The sequence below is a fragment of the Heterodontus francisci genome, chromosome 14 (genome assembly GCF_036365525.1).
Source record: "Heterodontus francisci isolate sHetFra1 chromosome 14, sHetFra1.hap1, whole genome shotgun sequence".
NCBI lineage: Eukaryota > Metazoa > Chordata > Chondrichthyes > Heterodontiformes > Heterodontidae > Heterodontus > Heterodontus francisci.
The window spans coordinates 26,584,240-26,604,125 of NC_090384.1; the positions used below are offsets into that span (position 1 = coordinate 26,584,240).

The 19,886-nt window shown below is 42.6% G+C and overlaps 1 protein-coding gene across 2 annotated transcripts in view; it reads left to right on the forward strand.

The window, feature by feature from the left end:
• Positions 1-19,886, forward strand: part of pdhx (pyruvate dehydrogenase complex component X) — a 257,707-nt gene that overhangs the window by 24,581 nt on the left and 213,240 nt on the right. For both annotated transcript variants that reach the window (XM_068045918.1, XM_068045917.1), the window contains exon 2: positions 6,867-6,950. In XM_068045918.1, coding sequence (XP_067902019.1) covers positions 6,867-6,950 — 84 coding nt within the window. The remainder of the gene's footprint in view (positions 1-6,866; positions 6,951-19,886) is intronic.

The window sequence follows — 19,886 nt, forward strand, 5'->3', positions numbered from 1 at the left end:
TTGTTGTGTTTGTTTTCTGAAGGAATCTGTTAGATGATGTGAACTATTAATAATGATTCACTGCAGTTAGTTATCATGAATAGTGAAGTATCAGTTCACTGTAAATGATGCTAACACCCATGGGCTGATGGTGGATTTCGCAATTCTGAGATTTCTAAGAATAATTCTATCTTCTAGATTTTTAAAAACATCTTTGTGAATTTTGTACTCACACAAGTGAGAAATCTTAGAGCTGGCACATGGAGTACTTCTGACATATAATACTCCAAGCTCAGCTGTAGCAGGGTTACATTCAGGCTAAAGTTTTGCTTACCCTAGCTTCCGAAGAGCACCCTTTTGTCCCCAAACTTTTCCACTTCCCACCTCAGGCATCCTCCAGCCTCTTTGAGCAGGGCTGTTAATCAGTGCTGGATTAGGTGAAGTCTTGTAGTGTGGATCCAGGCCTTCCACAAACTGGATTGTGAGCGTTCAAATTTATTTCACATGGCCAGACCCTTACAGCTAACAAAGGAGGCCTTCATCCATCAGCCTGCATTTGAACTCTAGTCTTAGATGTGAAAAGTCAGTGCTTGACCCTTTGCACCACTTACCCTCCTCTTCCATAATACTTTTATTGTGAACACTGGACTTTGTAACATGACGATGCTTTAAAAAAGTTGTGATTTTTAAAAAGTTGAAGATGGAGTTTATGAAGTCGGGTGAGCCCACATCCACTCTGCTAAGGACAAGACAGAAATCTTGACTACCAGGTCAATGGAGAACACAGATCAAAGAATTTATTTTTGGAAAAAAAAGGTGTAGAACACCTAAAGAACAATGGATTTCACTCTTCCAGACTTTCGGATTGTAAACAAGGAGTCTGAGATTCTGAGGATGCAAATGTACTAGGCACCTGTTAATGCCTGGAAACAATGGAAGGCTCAGATGGCTCTGTGAAACCAGACTTCTGGACTTTGCATATTAGAAAAGGGCAATGAACTATTGACGTTTGGTTCCAGATAAAGTGAATGGATTTTCTGAAGGCAGGAAAGGAAAGCAAGCAGGAGTGGCAGCCTCAAGAGAAAGTGAGGGAATGCCTGCTCTCCACAATCTTTCGCTGTCTCAGTATTCTCGAAGACTTGAACTTGTTTTGAAAGTTGAAGTTTACAGAGAAGTAAAAACCCAACAGGATGACCAGGAATCGCCTTATGCATGGACGTCCATGTTGAAAGTGCTCAGAGAAATGAGCAAAGAGGACATTGACTTTGAAAAAAGTTTGGGAGAGCAGTTGGGAGGTGTTTGGGACTTTTAACCACAAAGATTTCACCATCAAAAAGGACCGTGTAATGTCTACGTGTGGTGTGAAGTTTTCAAGTATTTTAATAAGTAAAGAAAATGCCTTTCTTTGTAATTTGGGATATCGGCTACTTACAAAATACTATTTAATGGGATTTCTTTTAGTTTAGTTATAAGTCTTAAAACATGAAACCTAAAAATGTAATCCTTTAAATTTGTCTGGGGGTTCTTATCTCTTATTTTTAATGTTAATGGTCTCACTGAGGTTGTAACATTTTCAATCGTATAATTAAAAAGACCAGGCCAGCAACACTCCAAATCAAGGTCTGCCTTTGTGGGATAGATCCACTGTCAACCATAATGGAGAAAAAGCAAAATATTCTTCATTTCTTCATTGTGTTTCATCCGATTCAGTTTCTATGATTTTGCAGGACTGTGCCGGCTGACTAATGCACGCAGATGGCAGTTACTAATGTAACATTGCAACAGCTGTTGTTCTCATTGCTAGAAACAGCTATTTTAGATAGATCTGAATTTTGTTCAAGCAATGTTATAAATGACTCTCAATCAACACCCAGCAGCATTTTGCATTAGCAAAATGGGAAAATTAATGTGTTGCTAAATTCTGTGGATTACCTGGTGGGCTGAGCAGGATATGGAGATTCTGTAGACTTGTTAGCAGCTCTGCTAGACCACTGGAAACAGAAGCTGATGGGAAAGTTACCCCAAAGTGACAGAAGGAAGAAAACCCGTCGCGAGGGAAAAGTCAGAACAAACTTATTTATTTACTTAAGTCAATCCATTGATTTATTCCTGGTTTAAAAAAAAAAATTAATCAGGTGTGTGATTATTCAGTCATTACTCAACTAGTGAACGATTATTTGTACAAAACAATAATTTATTCTATCCAGCCTGGAATTTCATTATGCATTTCATTATATAACACTTTAAGGCTTGTTAGTTGGTGTATCTTCATGATCAAAGTCAATGTTTATATGTGTAACATTCCAGACAAGGACTACAAGAAATACAAAGATAGGTTTAGAATGGATGTATGTAAACGCACAAAGTGTGTTGGCAATGCTGGTGAGCTATAAGGACAAATAGCTGTGTGGGAATATAATGTAGTGGCAATAACGAAAACATGGCTTAAAAATGATGAGGACTGGGCACTTAATATTCACGGACACTAAGTGTTCAGAAAAGATATGGAAGGAAAAAAGGGAGGTTGGGGGGGCAGTAGTGATTCGTGAAGACATTGTAGTGTTGGAAAGAGAAGATGTCCTGAGGCAACAAGGACAGAATCCATTTGCTTAGAGTTGAGAAGCAAAAAGGATATGATAACGATACTAGGGGTATGCTATAGGGCTCCAAATAGAGAGAGAGAGGAGCAAATTTGCAGGGAACTCACTGAGATGTGCAAGAACTATAGAGTGGTGATACTGGGGGACTTGAATTACCCAGATATTGATTGGGATAATGCCAGAGGAAAGGATAAGGAGGGAGAGGAATTTCTGAAATGTATTCAGGAGAACTTGTTTGATCAATATGTTCTCAGTCCAATTATGAAGTGTCTATGAGGGAACACTTGGGTAAGAATGATCATTGTATCATAAGGTTTGGATTAGTAATGGCGAAGAGCAAAGAACAGTCTAAAGTAGAACGTCGAAATTGGAAGAGGGCTACTTCAGTGGGATGAGAGGGGTGCTAGCCAGGGCAAGATGGAGCCAAAGACTGACAGGAAAAGCTGTAATGGAACAATGGGTGATCTTTAAGGAAGAGAGGTTTCATTTATAGTCTAAATACTTTCCAACAAGGTAGGGGAACCAAAGCCAGGGCTTCATGGATGACGAAGGCGATAGAGAATATGATGCAGCACACACCCTCTTTTTTTTTTTCATGTTAGGTGAATTATTTAAACAAGTACCAGACCAAATACAGTAAGTTGAGAGGGGAGGTGAAGAGGAAATTGAGTGGCAAAAAGAGAATATGGGAATAGAATGGCAGTTAAGATAAAAGGGAGCCCCAAAATCTTCTACCAGCATGTAAAATAGTAAGCAGGTAGTAAGAGGTAGGGTAGGGGTGGGGGTTCCTATTAGGGACAAAGAGGGTGATATATACTTAGAGGTGCAGGGCAAGGATAGAAGACTTATTGAGTACTTTATACTGGTGTTTACAAAGGAAAAGGCTGCTGACAAAATATTGGTAGAAGCTGAAATGGTAGAGGTAGTGAATGGGGTGAGAATTGACAGGCAGGATGTACTAAAAAGACTGGCTATGCTTAGAGTGGATAATTCACCTGGTCTGGATGGCTTGCATTCCAGGTTGCTAAGGGAAGTGGGAGTGGAGATAGTGGAAGGGCTTGCCATAATCTTTCAATCTTCCCCAGATAAGAGGGAGGTGCCGAGGATTGGAGAGTGGCAAATGTGACATCCTTATTCAAGAAAGGGTATGAGAACTTTCCTAGTAACTACAGGCTGGTCAGTTTAACATCAGTGGTGGAAAGGGTTTTAAAAACAATATTCAGGGGGAAAAAGTCAACAGGCACTTAGAAAGGTTTGAATTCGTTAAGGAGAGCCAGCATGGATTTGTAAAAGGCAGATTGTGCTTGACTAATCTAATAACATTTTTTGATGAAGGAACAGAAGGTTGATGAAGGGAATGTGATAGATGTTGTCTGTATGGATTTTAAGCAAGTGATTCACAAAGTACAACATTAAAAGTTTGTTAACAAAATTGACATTCTTGGAATAGGAGGGTCAGTGTCAGCTTGGATAAAAAAATTGGCTTAAGGACACAAAACAGCGAGTCGTGGTAAATGGTTGTTTTTCAGACTGGAGAATGGTAGGCAGTAGTGTTCTCCAAGGGTCAGTGCTCAGACCACTTTTTTTTATAATCGATTTGGATATTGAAACAGTAATATTTCAAAATTTGCCAATGATACCAAACTTGGAGGTATGGCAAACAGTGAGGATGATATAAATCGACTACAACAGGACATAGATAAGCAAACAGAATGGACAGACAAATGGCAGATGGAGTTTAACATAAAGGAGTATGAGGTCGTGCATTTTGGCAGAAGGGATGGGGGAGGCAATATAGACTTATTGGCACAATTCTAAAGAGTGTGCAGGGACAGAGGGACCTGAGGTTCATGTGCATAGACTGTTGAAGATGGCAGGTCCTAATGAGGGTAATTAGCAAAGCATATGGGATCTTGGGCTTCATAAATTTGTGTTTAGTACAAAAGCAGGGAGGTTATGCTGAACCTTTTCAAAGCTCTGGTTAGGCCACAACTAGAGTATTGTGTCCAGTTCTGGTCACGAGACCTTAGGAAGGATGTGAGGGTCCTTCCGAAGATGCAGAGGAGATTTACCAGCATAGTTCCAGGGATGATTGTAGCACAAGGTTAGGTTGGTTAAGCTGGAGGTGTTGTCCTTGGAGCAAAGGAGGTTGAGAGGAGATTTAATTAGAGATGTAGAAGATTATTAAGGGTTTAGAAAGGTAGATAAAGAAAAGCTGTTCTCATTATCAGATAGTACAAAGACTAAGGGACACAGATTTAAGGTTTTGGGCAAGAACTGTAAGGGGAATGTGCGGAAGAACTTTTTTTTTCATTCATACATGGGCAGCACAGTGGCGCAGTGGTTAGCACTGCAGCCTCACAGCTCCAGTGACCCGGGTTCGATTCTGGGTACTGTGTGTGCGGAGTTTGCAAGTTCTCCCTGTGACCGCGTGGGTTTCCTCCCACCGCCAAAGACTTGCAGGTTGATAGGTAAATTGGCCGTTATAAATTGCCCCTAGTATAGGTCGGGGAATTGAGGGAAGGTGGGGATGTGGTAGAAATATGGGATTAATGTAGGATTAGTATAAATGGGTGGTTGATGGTCGGCACAGACTCGGTGGGCCGAAGGGCCTGTTTCAGTGCTGTATCTCTAAAATAAAAAAAAAATAAAAATGTGGGCGTCGCTGGCTAGGCCAGCATTTATTGCCGATCCCTAATTGCCCTTGAGAAGGTGGTGGTGAGCTGCCTTCTTGAACCGCTGCAGTCCATGTGGGGTAGGTACACCCACAGTACTGTTGGGAAGGGAGTTCCAGGATTTTGACCCAGTGACAGTGAAGGAACGGCGATATAGTTCCAAGTCAGGATGGTGTGTGACTTGGAGGGGAACTTGCAGGTGGTGGTGTTCCCATGCATTTGTTGCCCTTGTCCTTCTAGTTGCTGGAGGTCGCGGGTTTGGAAGGTGCTGTCTAAGGAGCCTTGGTGCATTGCTGCAGTGCATCTTGTAGTTGGTACACACTGCTGCCACTGCGTCGGTGGTGGAGGGAGTGAATGTCTGTAGATGGGGTGCCAATCAAGCGGGCTGCTTTGTCCTGGATGGTGTCGAGCTTCTTGAGTGTTGCCATCCAGGCAAGTGGAGAGTATTCCATCACACTCCTGACCTTTGCCTTGTAGATGGTGGACAGGCTTTGGGTAGTCAGGAGGTGAGTTACTCGCTGCAGGATTCCTAGCCTCTGACCTGCTCTTGTAGCCACGGTATTTATATGGCTTTTTGCAATGAGTGGTAATGACCTGGAACTCGCTGCTTACGAGGATGGTGGAAGTGGTAATGATGAATGATTTCAGAGGAAATTGGATGGGCACTTGGAAATAAACTTGCAGGGTTACAGGGATGGTGTGGCAGAATGTGACTGACTGTATTGCTCTGCAGTGAGCTGGCATGGACCTGATGGGTCGAATGGCCTCTTTCTGTGCCATAATGACTCCATGACGAATTACATTTACAATTAGTTTGTTAGTTGTGATTCTTAATAAAAGCCTTGCTGCACTTAGCAGTATTCAGAAAAACAGGTAAGGAGCAATAAAGTATGGATTTAAGACAAATCTACAGGATTAAGCTAAACATTAATATAGAGAAGGTTCTAAGTAAGGTGGCAAAAATGCTGGCATTCATTATTAAGGACTGAAGTTCCAAAATGTTTAGCAAAGTTGCTAACTGTTCGCTTTTCATGCAGTCAGTCATCTTTTGTAGGCCTGGGATGTCATTGAATGACAGAACAGGTATCAGATGTAAAATGTCCTACTCCTGAACCTATTGTGACAAGCAGCAGATTTCCAAGCCCAACACAAACTGCACGACCTAGGGTTGGAAAGGCTGAATATCTGTGCTTAAAGTGAGAGGTTGGATATTATGCCTCACCTATGTCTCCCTTCATATTCTCTGTCTGACACATTTCCCGAATTTTCAATTCAAATCTATTTGGAGGATTTAGCTGATCGTAACCGTGGAGAGAGAGAGATTTTGGGATAGGGCAAAGGAACAGCAACATTTCACAGAAAAACAACTGAGCTGTTGAATGTGATCCCGAAACACTTTACAATTCCCAAAAGTCCAATGTAATAAAGAGGAATTTAATTTGTTCAGTTGCTTTGGTCATAGGTCTGTATTTAGTTCTGTTTCTCAGTTCGACTTTGTTTATTTGGGTTGCTGAAGCTGTTAGTGGCTTTTCTGAGTTTTGTAGGTTGATATACCTGAGTGTTTTGCAAAAAAGCAATGAGTGTTTAATGAATTTTTTTCCGTCTCACGTAGGTGTTGCTCCTTTCAAAGTGTTGATGCCTGCATTATCACCAACAATGGAAAAAGGGAATCTTGTAAAATGGCTGAAAAGGGAAGGTAAGGCATGATATTCGTGGCTAAATCTCATAGAACAAGAAGTCTTTAAAATAGAGAAATGAACAGTTTTTGAAGTTTGAAGTAGCATTTGTGTCCAATGGCCTCTTCTCTTCTTCCTATCTCCTAACACACCAAGCTTTTGGGATCATTGAGAAGCAATGAGTTTTGAATCAAGATGGTGCAGATTCCTATTCTTCAAAGTTGTCAGTGTACTGTTCTGAAGCTGTTGAGTATGCCTGTGTCTTCTGACCGGGGTGGGAAGAGTCATAGAGTTGTACAGCATAGAAACATCCAGATACCTACTATCCTTTGTGTGAAAAATTTACCCCTTTGATCCCCTTTAAACCTCTTCCCTCTCACTTTAAATCCATGCCCTCTAGTTTTGGTCACCCCTACCATGGGAAACAGACTCTGGCTAGCTACCCTATCTATGCCTCAGTCCTTTAAGTTCAATGTGGAGTCTTTGGTTGCCAGTAAGTCCTGCAATTCGTTGGGGCCCAGTGCATGCTTCAACTTGTTTCGATATCGGAGTCTTTTCTCTCTTGAGGTTTGCGTGTCTTCTGTGGGTCCGGTGGCTTGGGAGAAAGCGAGAGAGACAGCCAGGAGAGAGGCTTTCTTGTTCCAGCTTGAGTTGCAAACTCTAGTCATCTGTCCCTTTCTGTGTGGCACAATTCAACTCCAAGTTGGCCAGCAGATCAGTCATGTGACTAACTGGCTTAACCACTCCTGCCTTTGTGGATTGTATCATTTTAGCAATCCCTGGAATGCTCTTCCTTACACCTTCAATGTCTGCTGCTCAAAATCCATGTGGGTGTGCACTGTTTTTCTCCAGTTTCACTTCTCCATAGGTCACAACATCACAGAATCGTTACAGCGCAGAAGGTGACCATTCGGCCCATCGTGTCCGCACCGGCTCTCCGAAAGAGCAACTCCCTCAGTTCCATTCCCCTGCCTTCTCCCCATAACCCTGCACATTCTTCCTTTTCATATACCTGGCCAATTCCCTTTTGAATGCCTCAGTTGAACTTGCCTCCACCATGTGTTCTCTGGCAAGCTTTCCAGGAGAAATGTGGCATCAGGGGTTTTAGTTCCCACACATTGGATTTTGCCGTGCTTCTCAAAGATGTGGAGAAAAGATGAGTTGGTCTTCTCTTTTAGCAGGCTGACCTCCAACTGGCTCAAAACAGTCCACAGCCCAAACAAAAAGTCAAAATATCCTGACCACCAAAACTTGAGACAAGTGACTTCTCTGTAAATATTTCCAATAGCCAACAAGGCTACTGATTATTTAGTAATTCTGGACTCTTCCAGTAATTGTTTTAAAAACAAATCTGGTGTCCTTTCAGTGACCTTTTTAAAAAAAAACACATCCATGGAATCGCTTCTATTCTAAAACACGAGTCCTTAAAAAATGGAAGCACTTTCATAATATATATAAAATGTATACACACATATAATGTGTGTCTAAATTAGAGAACATCTTCTAGCATTATTAGTTTTATGTATTATGTACAGCACAGAATCAGACTATTCAGTCCAAACAGGTCCATACTAGTGTTTAAGCTCCATGCGCGCCTCCTCCCACCTTTCTTCATCTAACCCCATCAGCTTATCCTTCTATTCCTTTCTGCATCATGTTTATTTAGCTTCCCCTTAAATAGATCAGTGCTATTCACTTCAGTTCCATGTGGTAGCACTTTCCACATTCTAACCATTCTCCGGAGGAAACCCACGCAGACACAGGGAGAACTTGCAAACTCCACACAGGCAGTACCTAGAATCGAACCCGGGTCCCTGGAGCTGTGAGGCTGTAGTGCTAACCACTGCGCCACTGTGCCGCCCGACTTGAACACAAAAATCAAGGCTAACAGGGCAGCGCAGTATTGAGGGAGCGCTGCACTGTCGGAGTTGCCGTCTTGTGGATGAGACATCAAACCGAGGCCCCATCTGTTGTCTCAGCTGGATATAACAGATCCCATGGCACTATTTTGAAGAAAAGCAGCGGAGTTAGCCCTGGTGTCCTGGCCAATGTTTATCCTTCAATCAACATCACAAAAAACAGATTATCTGATCATTGTCACATTGCTGTTCATGGGAGCTTGCTGTGTATAAATTAGCTGCAGTATTTCCTGCATTACAACAGTGACTACACTTCACAAGTTCCTCATTGGCTTTCACATCCGAACGTATGAATTAGGAGCAGGAGTAGGCCATTCGGCCCCTCGAGCCTACTCCGCCGTTCAACAAGATCATGGCTGATCTGATTGTAACCTCGACTCTGCATTCCCACCTACCCCCGATAACCTTTCACCCCCTTGCTTATCAAGAATCTATCGACCTGTGCCTTAAAAATATTCAAAGACTGCTTCCACTGCCTTTTGAGGAAGAGAATTCCAAAGACTCATGACCCTCAGAGAAAAAATCTCCTCATCTGTGCCTTAAATGGGCGACCCCTTATTTTTAAATAGTGACCCCCTAGTTCTAGATTCTCCCACAAGGAAATATCATTTCCACCTGCACCTTGTCAAGACCCCCCAGGATCTTGTCTGTTTCAATCAAGTCACCTCTTACTCTTCTAAACTCCAGCGAATACAAGCCTATCTTGTCCAACCTTTCCTTGTAAGACAACCAGCCCATTCCAGGTATTAGTCTAGTAAACCTTCTTGGAACTGCTTCCAAAGCATTTACGTCTTTCCTTAAATACGGAGACTTATACTGTACACAGTACTCCAGATGCTGTCTCAACAATGCCCTGTATAACTGAAGCATAACCTCCCTACTTTTGTATTCAATTCCCCTCCCAATAAATGATAACATTCTATTAGCTTTCTAATTACTTGCTGTACCTGCATACTAACCTTTTGAGATTCATGCCCTAGGACATCCCGATCCCTCTGCATCCCAGAGCTCTGCAATCTCTCACCATTTAGATAAGATGCTTTTTTATTCTTCCTGCCAAATGGACAATTTCACATCTTTTCACATTATATTCCATTTGCCAGATCTTTGCCCACTCACTTAACCTATCTATATCCTTTGTGGCCTCCTTATGTCCTCTTCACAACTTACTTTCCTACCTATCTTTGTGTCATCAGCAAATTTAGCAATCATACCTTTGGTCCCTTCATCCAAGTCATTTGGATGGGCGGCACAGTGGCGCAGTGGTTAGCACCGCAGCCTCACAGCTCCAGGGACCTGGGTTCGATTCCGGGTACTGCCTGTGTGGAGTTTGCAAGTTCTCCCTGTGTCTGCGTGGGTTTTCTCCGGGTGCTCCGGTTTCCTCCCACAAGCCAAAAGACTTGCAGGTTGATAGGTAAATTGGCCATTATAAATTGTCACTAGTATAGGTAGGTGGTAGGGAAATATAGGGACAGGTGGGGATGTTTGGTAGGAATATGGGATTAGTGTAGGATTAGTATAAATGGGTGGTTGATGTTCGGCACAGACTCGGTGGGCCGAAGGGCCTGTTTCAGTGCTGTATCTCTAATCTAATCTAATTATTTATATAAATGGTAAAAAGCTGAGGCCCCTGCATTGATTCCTGCGGCACATCACTCGTTACATCTTGCCAAACAAAAAATGACCCATTTATGCCTGCTCTCTGTTTCCCGTTAGCCAGCCAGTCTTCTATCCATGTCAATATGTTACCCCCTACACCATGTGCTTTTATTTTCTGCAGTAACCTTTGATGTGGCACCTTGTCAAATACCTTCTGGAAATGTAAGTACAATACATCCACCAGTTTCCCTTGATCCACAGCAGTTATTTCTTCCAAGAACTTCAATGAATTGATTAATGATTTCCCTTTCACAAAACCATGTTGACTGCCTAATTACCTTGAATTTTTCTAAGTGCCCTGCTTTAACATCTTCAATAATAGCTTCAAACATTTTCCCTAAGGCAAATGTTAAGCTAACTGGCCTGCAATTTCCTGCTTTAAGTCTCCCTCACTTTTTGAATAAAGGAGTTACACTTGCTATTTTCCAACCTAATGGAGCCTTCCCCCGCATCTCGGAAATTTTGGAAAATTAAAACCAACGCATCAACTATCTCACTAGCCACTTCTTTTAGGACCCTAGGATGAACTCCATCAGGACCCGGGGACTTGTCAGTCCACAGCTCCAACAGTTTGCTCAGTACCACTTCTCTGGTGATTGTAATTTTCTTGCGTTCCTCCCTCCCTTCCATTTCCTGGTTTACAGCTATTTCTGGGATGTTGCTCATCTCCTCATTAGTGAAGACTGTTGCAAAATACCTGTTCAATTTATCTGCCATCTCCTTATTTTCCCTTATTAATTCCCCAGACTCACTTTCTATCGGACCAACGTTCACTTTAACTTTTATTTTTTTAAATATCGATAGAAAGTCTTGTTATCTGTTTTTATATTTGTAGCTAGCTTTCGTACTTTAATTTTTCCCTCCTTATTCTTTTAATCGTTCTTTGCTGTTCTTTACATTCTGTCCAATTGTCTGATGTGCCACCCATCTTTGCGCAGTTATATGCTTTTTCTTTAAGTTTGATACTATTTTTAACTTTTTTAGTTAACCACAGATGGTTGGTCCTCTCCTTGGAATTTTTCTTTCTCGTTGGAGTGTATCTATTCTGTACATTCTGAAATATCCCCTTAAATGTCTGCCACTGCATCGATATTCACCTGGTCCTTAACCTAATTTGCCAGTTTAATTTAGCCAGCTCTGCCTTCATGCCCTCATAATTGCCCTTATTGAAGTTTAAAAAAACTAGTCTTGGACCCATTCTGCTCTCCCTCAAAATAAATGTAAAATTCAGTCATATTATGATTGCTGCTACCTAGGAGTGCCTTCATTATGAAATCATCAATTAATCCTATCTTGTTGCACAATACCAGGTCTAGTATAACCTGCTCTCTGCTAAAGCGCTTTGAGATGTCTTGTGGTTGTGAAAAGTGCAATAGAAATTAATTTTTTCCTTACGTCTTCGGATCATTAGTTCAGGCCCCTGGTTTATGAGTCCGGTAACGTAACCTCTATTGCTGTTCCCTGTGACCCTTGGACTTTTCCAATATTCTCCTGGCCTGCCTCTCATCCTCGACTTTCCATAAATTTCAGCTTATGCATATCTCTGCTGCATTTATCTTATTACACAAGAAGCCCTGAGCTTGTTGATCTACGTCGGCTCTGAATCCACTAATGCCTAAAATTTAACATTTTCATCTCCATGTTTAAATCTCTTTTTATCTCTGTAACCCTGTCCCAAATTTTCTGGGGAGATGGAGAGATTTAGGGAGAGAATTCCCAAGTGTAGGTCCTGGATGAGTGGAGGCATGGCCACCAATTCTGAGGTACAGGGAGGTAGTGGTGCACAAGAGTCCAGAGTCAGAGGAATGGAATGTTTATAGGGGTTTGAGGGTTGGAGGAGTTTACAGAGATAGAATCGATCCGAGAAATGATTTAAACATGAGATTGAGAATTTTAAGTGGGAAGCGTGGGGTTTCAGGAGCTAATGTAGGACAGTGAGGATATGGGGGCTTGATATGAATAGCAGAAATCTAGATGAGCAAAATGTTTGTGGAGGATGAGCCAGAGAGCATTGGAATAGTCTACTCTGAAGATGTTAAAAACCTGGATAAGGATATCAGCAGCATGTGGTCAAAGAGGCAGGGGTGAATCAAAAATCATAAAATGGTTACAGCACAGAAAGAAGCCATTTGGCCCATCGTGTCCATGCCGGCTCTCTAAGAGCTAGTCCCACTTACCCACCTTTTTCCTTGTCGCCCTGTAATTTTCTTCTCTTCAGATAATTGCTGGCATGGACTCAATGGGCCTAATGGCCTCCTTCTGTACCATTATGAATCTCCGACTCTAATTGTCCAATTCCCTTTTGAAAGCCTCAATTGAATCTGCCACTCAGGCAGTGCATTCCTGATCCTAACCACTCAGTGCGTAAAAAAGTGACTAGATGATTTACATAGGTCTTCGGCATAGAGAGGATAGGGGGTCGGAAACTCATCTGAGGGTCTATTAGGGCACTGAGAATGCAAATAGTTTAGTGCAGCTTGAGACGGTGGCCAGGGAAGGGAATGAAACCAGTGGTGACGGAATGGAGTTTGTGATGGGTGCTGAAGACACTGGCTTTGGCCTTGCCAATTGCTAACCTGAACTGGGGACTTTACTGCGATAGTCTTGTGCAGAAATCTCCTGAAGCAGATGCGTGATTCTGAGCATGAAATAGGGAGAGGAAATGGTCACTTGGTAAAACTGTAATGCAGGATTGCTTACAGCTGGCTGGAACTAAGTGTCCTGGCCAGCTGTGTAATACACTTAGCCTGTTGTACTGCTGTGGCAACATTATTTATGGGACTTTCTCTTGAAAGTAATGAATTCTAATCGGTGTTTTGGTGTTATTGTGAACCGCCTTTGTGACTATGAGTCATGTGTTAACATTTTTTTTATGTTGGAACTGTTACCCTGTTGGCAGGTGATAGGAAACTTGCATTCTGAATGGGGGCGGTGAGCTCATGAATCTGTTTAAGTCCTGTAACTGAGCTACATACTTGATGAATGAGGTGTGGTGTTTCACAACTGATGGTGTTAATTTATCTCTGTCTACTGGTGGGGCCTGAATGCCAGGTGACAAATGTTGCATGTTATTAAAATGTATTCTGCATTTGCAGTGTTCATAAACTGGATCATTCTTCTTAAATGCCAGCTTAAAGCAGCTGACAACAATCACACAGTTATTTTAAAAAGAGGGATACAGCATTGTAGCCTTGTTCAAGGACAAACCTAGCTTGTTCTGCACTTGGATTTCAAATTATTAACCCAACTTACTCAGCAAGGCTTGCATAATAACAAATTGGATGAAAACTTTGACTGGCATTGATAGCCTGGTTCTGTGATTTAGTATGAACAAGAACATTAATCTGAGTTCTAGTACTGATGGAAGCTATTGATGTAGGTAGTCTTTTTCAGGATTTACTTCCCTTTTCTCCTGCCCAAAAGTTAAAAGCCAGTGGAGAACATTCAGCATTGTCATCAGTTGTAGGTAATTAAAAGACAAAGAACAAAGATGATTACAGCACAGGAACAGGCCCTTCGGCCCTCCAAGCCTGCGCCGATCCAGATCCTCTCTCTAAACATGTCGCCTATTTTCTTAGGTTCTGTATCTCTTTTCTTCCTGCCCATTCATGTATCTGTCTAGATACATCTTAAAAGACTCCATCGTGCCCGCGTCTACCACATCCGCTGGCAACGCGTTCCAGGTGCCCACCACCCTCTGCGTAAAGAACTTTCCATGCATATCCCCCCTAAACATTTCCCCTTTCACTTTGAACTCGTGTCCTCAAGTAATTGAAACCCCTACTCTGGGAAAAAGCCTCTTGCTGTCCACCCTGTCTATACCTCTCATGATTTTGTACACCTCTATCAGGTCCCCCCTCAACCTCCGTCTTTCTAATGAAAATAATCCTAATCTACTCAACCTCTCTTCATAGCTAGCGCCCTCCATACCAGGCAACATCCTGGTGAACCTCCTCTGCACCCTCTCCAAAGCATCCACATCCTTTTGATAATGTGGCGACCAGAACTGTACGCAGTATTCCAAATGTGGCCGAACCAAAGTCCTATACAACTGTAACATGACCTGCCAACTCTTGTACTCAATGCCCCGTCCGATGAAGGAAAGCATGCCGTATGCCTTCTTGACCACTCTATTTACCTGCGTTGCCACCTTCAGGGAACAGTGGACCTGAACACCCAAATCTCTCTGGACATCAATTTTCCCCAGGACTTTTCCATTTACTGTATAGTTCACTCTTGAATTGGATCTTCCAAAATGCATCACCTCGCATTTGCCCTGATTGAACTCCATCTGCCATTTCTCTGCCCAACTCTCTAATATATCTATATTCTGCTGTATTCTCTGACAGTCCCCTTCACTATCTGCTACTCCACCAATCTTAGTGTCGTCTGCAAACCTGCTAATCAGTCCACCTATACTTTCCTCCAAATAATTAATGTATATCACAAACAACAGTGGTCCCAGCACGGATCCCTGTGGAACACCACTGGTCACACGTCTCCATTTTGAGAAACTCCCCTCTACTGCTACTCTCTGTCTCCTGTTGCCCAGCCAGTTCTTTATCCATCTAGCTAGTACACCTTGGACCCCAAGCGCCTTCACTTTCTCCATCAGCCTGCCATGGGGAACCTTATCAAACGCCTTACTGAAGTCCATGTATATGACATCGACAGCCCTTCCCTCATCAATCAACTTTGTCACTTCCTCAAAGAATTCTATTAAGTTGGTAAGACATGACCTTCCCTGCACAAAACCATGTTGCCTATCACTGATGAGCCCATTTTCTTCCAAATGGGAATAGATCCTATCCCTCAGTATCTTCTCCAGCAGCTTCCCTACCACTGACGTCAGGCTCACCGGTCTATAAGACTGCAGGGAATCCAAATTTAATTGGTCCATTTGTGCATGAAAACAATTTCTAATGTTTGCTGAAAGTGAAATAGTTCTGACCCAGTAATTACAATAAAGAGACAGTCTAAAAGATTAAATACCCTGTACCCACAGAACTGTTGAACCCTAGGCTGGTCTGATCTCCAACTTGTCGAAGTGCTGAGTTTAGTCTGTTTGTGAATACAGTTCCGTTGGGATCACTGTGATTGACTGACAGCTGGTGACTACTAGTTCATACAGTGCTTCATTTAATAACATGCAACTTAAAATAGATTTTATACAGCTTGGAAAAAAAGGTTTTATTATAAACACTTGATCCTACACAAATCTTTCCGCTTTCAAAGTGGGCGGCACAGTGGTGCAGTGGTTAGCACCGCAGCCTCACAGCTCCAGCGATCCGGGTTCAATTCTGGGTACTGCCTGTGTGGAGTTTGCAAGTTCTCCCTGTGTCTGCGTGGGTTTCCTCCAGGTGCTCTGGTTTCCTCCCACATGCCAAAGACTTGCAGGTTGATAGGTTAATTGGCCATTATAAAGTGCCCCTAGTATAGGTAGGTGGTAGGGAAATATAGGGACAGGTGGGGATGTGGTAGGAATATGGGATTAGTGTCTTCTTCTTTGGCCTCCTTATCTCGAGAGACAATGGATACGCGCCTGGAGGTGGTCAGTGGTTTGTGAAGCAGCGCCTGGAGTGGCTATAAAGGCTAATTCTAGAGTGACAGGCTCTTCCACAGGTGCTGCAGAGAAATTTGTTTGTCGGGGCTGTTGCACAGTTGGCTCTCCCCTTGCGCCTCTGTCTTTTTCCTGCCAACTACTAAGTCTCTTTGACTCGCCACATTTTAGCCCCGTTTTTATGACTACCCGCCAGCTCTGACAGGTGAGGATGTGGTAGGAATATGGGATTAGTGTAGGATTAGTATAAATGGGTGGTTAATGGTCGGCACAGACTCGGTGGGCCGAAGGGCCTGTTCCAGTGCTGTATCTCTAAATCAAAAATCAAATCAAATCAATATTGTGAGTGGAGTACTCCATACGTTTCAACATAATAACAGTATAAATGTAGATATTATGGATTCTTTGTCTGCAGTATTTAAATTCTATTCAAACTATGCAGAGTTTAATTATTTCCTTTATTCTGTTAAGGCTGATAATTGCTTTCGAAAAAGTGTTTAATTTTCAATTGGAATTATTGAATGCAGCAGTATGGAATTTACCCCAATGTTCTGTGTTTAATACCCTAACAACCAGCAGTGTAACTCCCTCCGTCTGTACCTTTATGATTGACAAACCCTCCTGTAAGAACCCATTGTCTGTTCCCAGAACATCCTGCTGGTCACATTTTTATTGAGAATAATGTCCTCCATAAACAGGCTTTACGTAGGAAGTGTTGTGGCCAAGGGAGGGGCTTTACAGACATGTTGGATATTTGGAACAAAGGTCACTGACCTCCATACACTTAGGCCACACTGACTGCTGTTGCTCTTCTGCCTTCTTGTGTTACAAATTTGGTCTGATGGGTTAGGAAGCACTCCAAGAACTGTGCTTTGTTTTACATTTTTTGTGTTGGCACTTGTGAGGAGAATATTTAAATCCATTTGAACTTTAAAACCACTTCAGGACTTGAACACAAGAATCAAGGTTGACACTGCAGCGCAGCACTGAAGGAGTGCTGCATTGTTGGAGGTGCTGTTTTTGGCACTATTTCAAAGAAGAGCGGGGGAGTTATCCCTGGTGACCAGGCCAATATTTATCCCTCAATTAACATCTCAACAACAGATTATTTGGTCATTATCCCATTGCTCTTTGTGGGAACTTGCTGTGCAAAATTGGCTGCTGTGTTTTCTACATTATAACAGTGACTGCATTTCAAAAATACTTTGGCTGTAAAGTGCTTTGGGATGTCTGGTGGTCATAGAGCCGTTTGAGTACCTGAAACTAAAAGTTATTGGCATTATAATCCCTCAGAAGGAAAAAGCACCTTCTTTGCTCCAGTCAGTAGAGGGCAGTGCAACCTCATTTTGAAACAACTAGTTGGTGGTGATTGTATCAATATGATCGTCTGTGCATTTTAAGTTTTCTGTTTATATTAACACTTATTATGCAGCAAAAGGGGGATTAACACTGGTGTAATATTACATCTGAGCAATCATGAAACTTCCCATGATCACATGATACATAGCTGCTCACTGAACCTGCCCTGACCAGTGGAACTGGTGATAAAGCATTAAAATCTTTTAAACGATCTTCCCAGAATTCAAATTATAATGTTAAGTGCTGAAGTTTATCAGCACTTTCATTGTCGAAGTGGGAGACCACATTGGTATGAGAACCAGTTTGTATAACCTTTGGTTCTGAATGGCAGTTTCACTCTGGTAACTTTGTTGCTGGTATGTTATGGTAGCTGTTCTATTTGTATAAATGGGATATCCCACACAGAGCCACATAATATCTGTTGATGCTCTTTTGAACTTTGAGAGTGAGCTTCCATGGAGGCTGTAACAGATAGTCCAGTACCAGCTACAAGGGCAACCTTTCTCAATAAACTTCACTGAAATATGAATCTATATCACTGTTGTATAAATTATTCAGTGCATTCGCACTTGAGTAGATGTAATGTAGTGCAATCGCACTGCAGTATAAGTTACATAGGGAAGTCACACTCCAGTATCAGTTATTCAGTGCAATATCACTACTTTTGAGTTATGTAATTCACAACAGGTGCATCCTGTCTGGGAACTTGATACATTTTCGTAAAGTTGTAAGAGCTGTATTTATTATCTGAACTACTTGATGAGCTCTAGCCTCTCTGCATTCTTGAGCTGCTGCTGCTGCCCTGCTTGCATTGCATTCCCAAAGTGCCAAATCAAGGTAGGCACTCCTGACTTTCTACCCATTCTCAAGTTGCCAGTTGAATTGCTTGAAAAGCAGCCGCAACTTTACTCTTCGCTGGCTGAACTATGTAATCCGGTTCAAGTTGGAGTCATAGAGTTATACAGCACGAAGACGGACCCTTCGCCCAACGCGTCTGTGCCGACTATCAAGCACCCATCCAATCTAATCCCATTTTCCCGCACTTGGCCCGTAGCCTTGTATGCTATGGCATTCCAAGTGTTCATCTAAATACTTCTTAAATGTTGTGAAGGTTCCTGCCTCTACCACCCCTTCAGGCAGTGTGTTCCAGATTCTAACCATCCTCTGGGTGAAAAGGTTTTTCCTCAACTCCCCTCTAAATCCCCTGACCTTAAATCTATGCCCTCTGGTTTTTGACCCCTCTGCTAAGGGAAAAAGTTTCTTCCTATCTATCCTATCAATGCCCCTCATAATTTTGTATACCTCTATCAGGTCCCCCCTCAGCCTTCTCCGCTCCAAGGAAAACAACCCCAGCCTATCCAGTCTCTCTTCATAACTGAAATGCTTCAGCTCAGGCAACATCCTGGTGAATCTCCTCTGCACCCTCTCCAGTGCAGTTACATCCTTCCTATAATGTGGTGACCAGAACTGTACACAGTACTCCAGCTGTGGCCTAACCAGCGTTTTATACAGCTCCATCATAACCTCCCTGCTCTTATATTCTATGCCTCGGCTAATAAAAGCAAGTGTCCCATATGCCTTCCTAAGCACCTTATCTACCTGTGCTGCTTCCGTCAGTGATCTATGGACAAGTACACCAAGGTCCCTCTGACCCTCTATACTCCCTAGGGTCCTACCATCCATTGTATATTCCCTTGCCTTGTTAGTCCTCCCAAAGTGCATCACCTCACACTTCTCGGGATTAAACTCCATCTGCCATAGCTCTGCCCATCTTACCAGCCCAACTATATCGTCCTGTAATCTAAGGCTTTCTTCCTCACTATTTATGACACCACCAATTTTTGTGTCATCTGTGAACTTGCTGATCATACTTCCTATATTCATGTCTAAATCATGAATGTACACTACAAACAGTAAGGGTCCCAGCACTGATCCCTGCGGTACACCACTGGTCACAGGCCTCCATTCGCAAAAACAACCCTCGACCATCACCCTCTGCCTCCTTCCACTAAGCCAATTTTGGATCCAATTTGCCAAATTACCCTGGATCCCATGGGCTCTTACCTTCTTGACCAATCTCCCATTTTCGACCATATCCAAAGCCTTACTGAAGTCCATATAGACTACATCAACTGCTTTACCCTCATCTACACATCTAGTCACCTCGACAAATTCAATCAAATTTGTTAGACACAATCTCCCCCTGACAAAGCCATGCTGCGTATCCCCGATTAATCCCTGCCTCTCCAAGTGGAGATTAATCCTGTCTCTCAGAATTTTTTCCAATCATTTCCCTACCACTGATGTCAGACTCACAAGCCTATAATTACCTGGTTTATCCCTGCTACCCTTCTTGAATAATGGTACCAGATTCGCTGTCCTCCAGTCCTCTGGTACCTGTCCTGTGGCCAGAGAGGATTTCAAAATTTGTGTCAGAGCCCCTGCTATCTCCTCCCTTG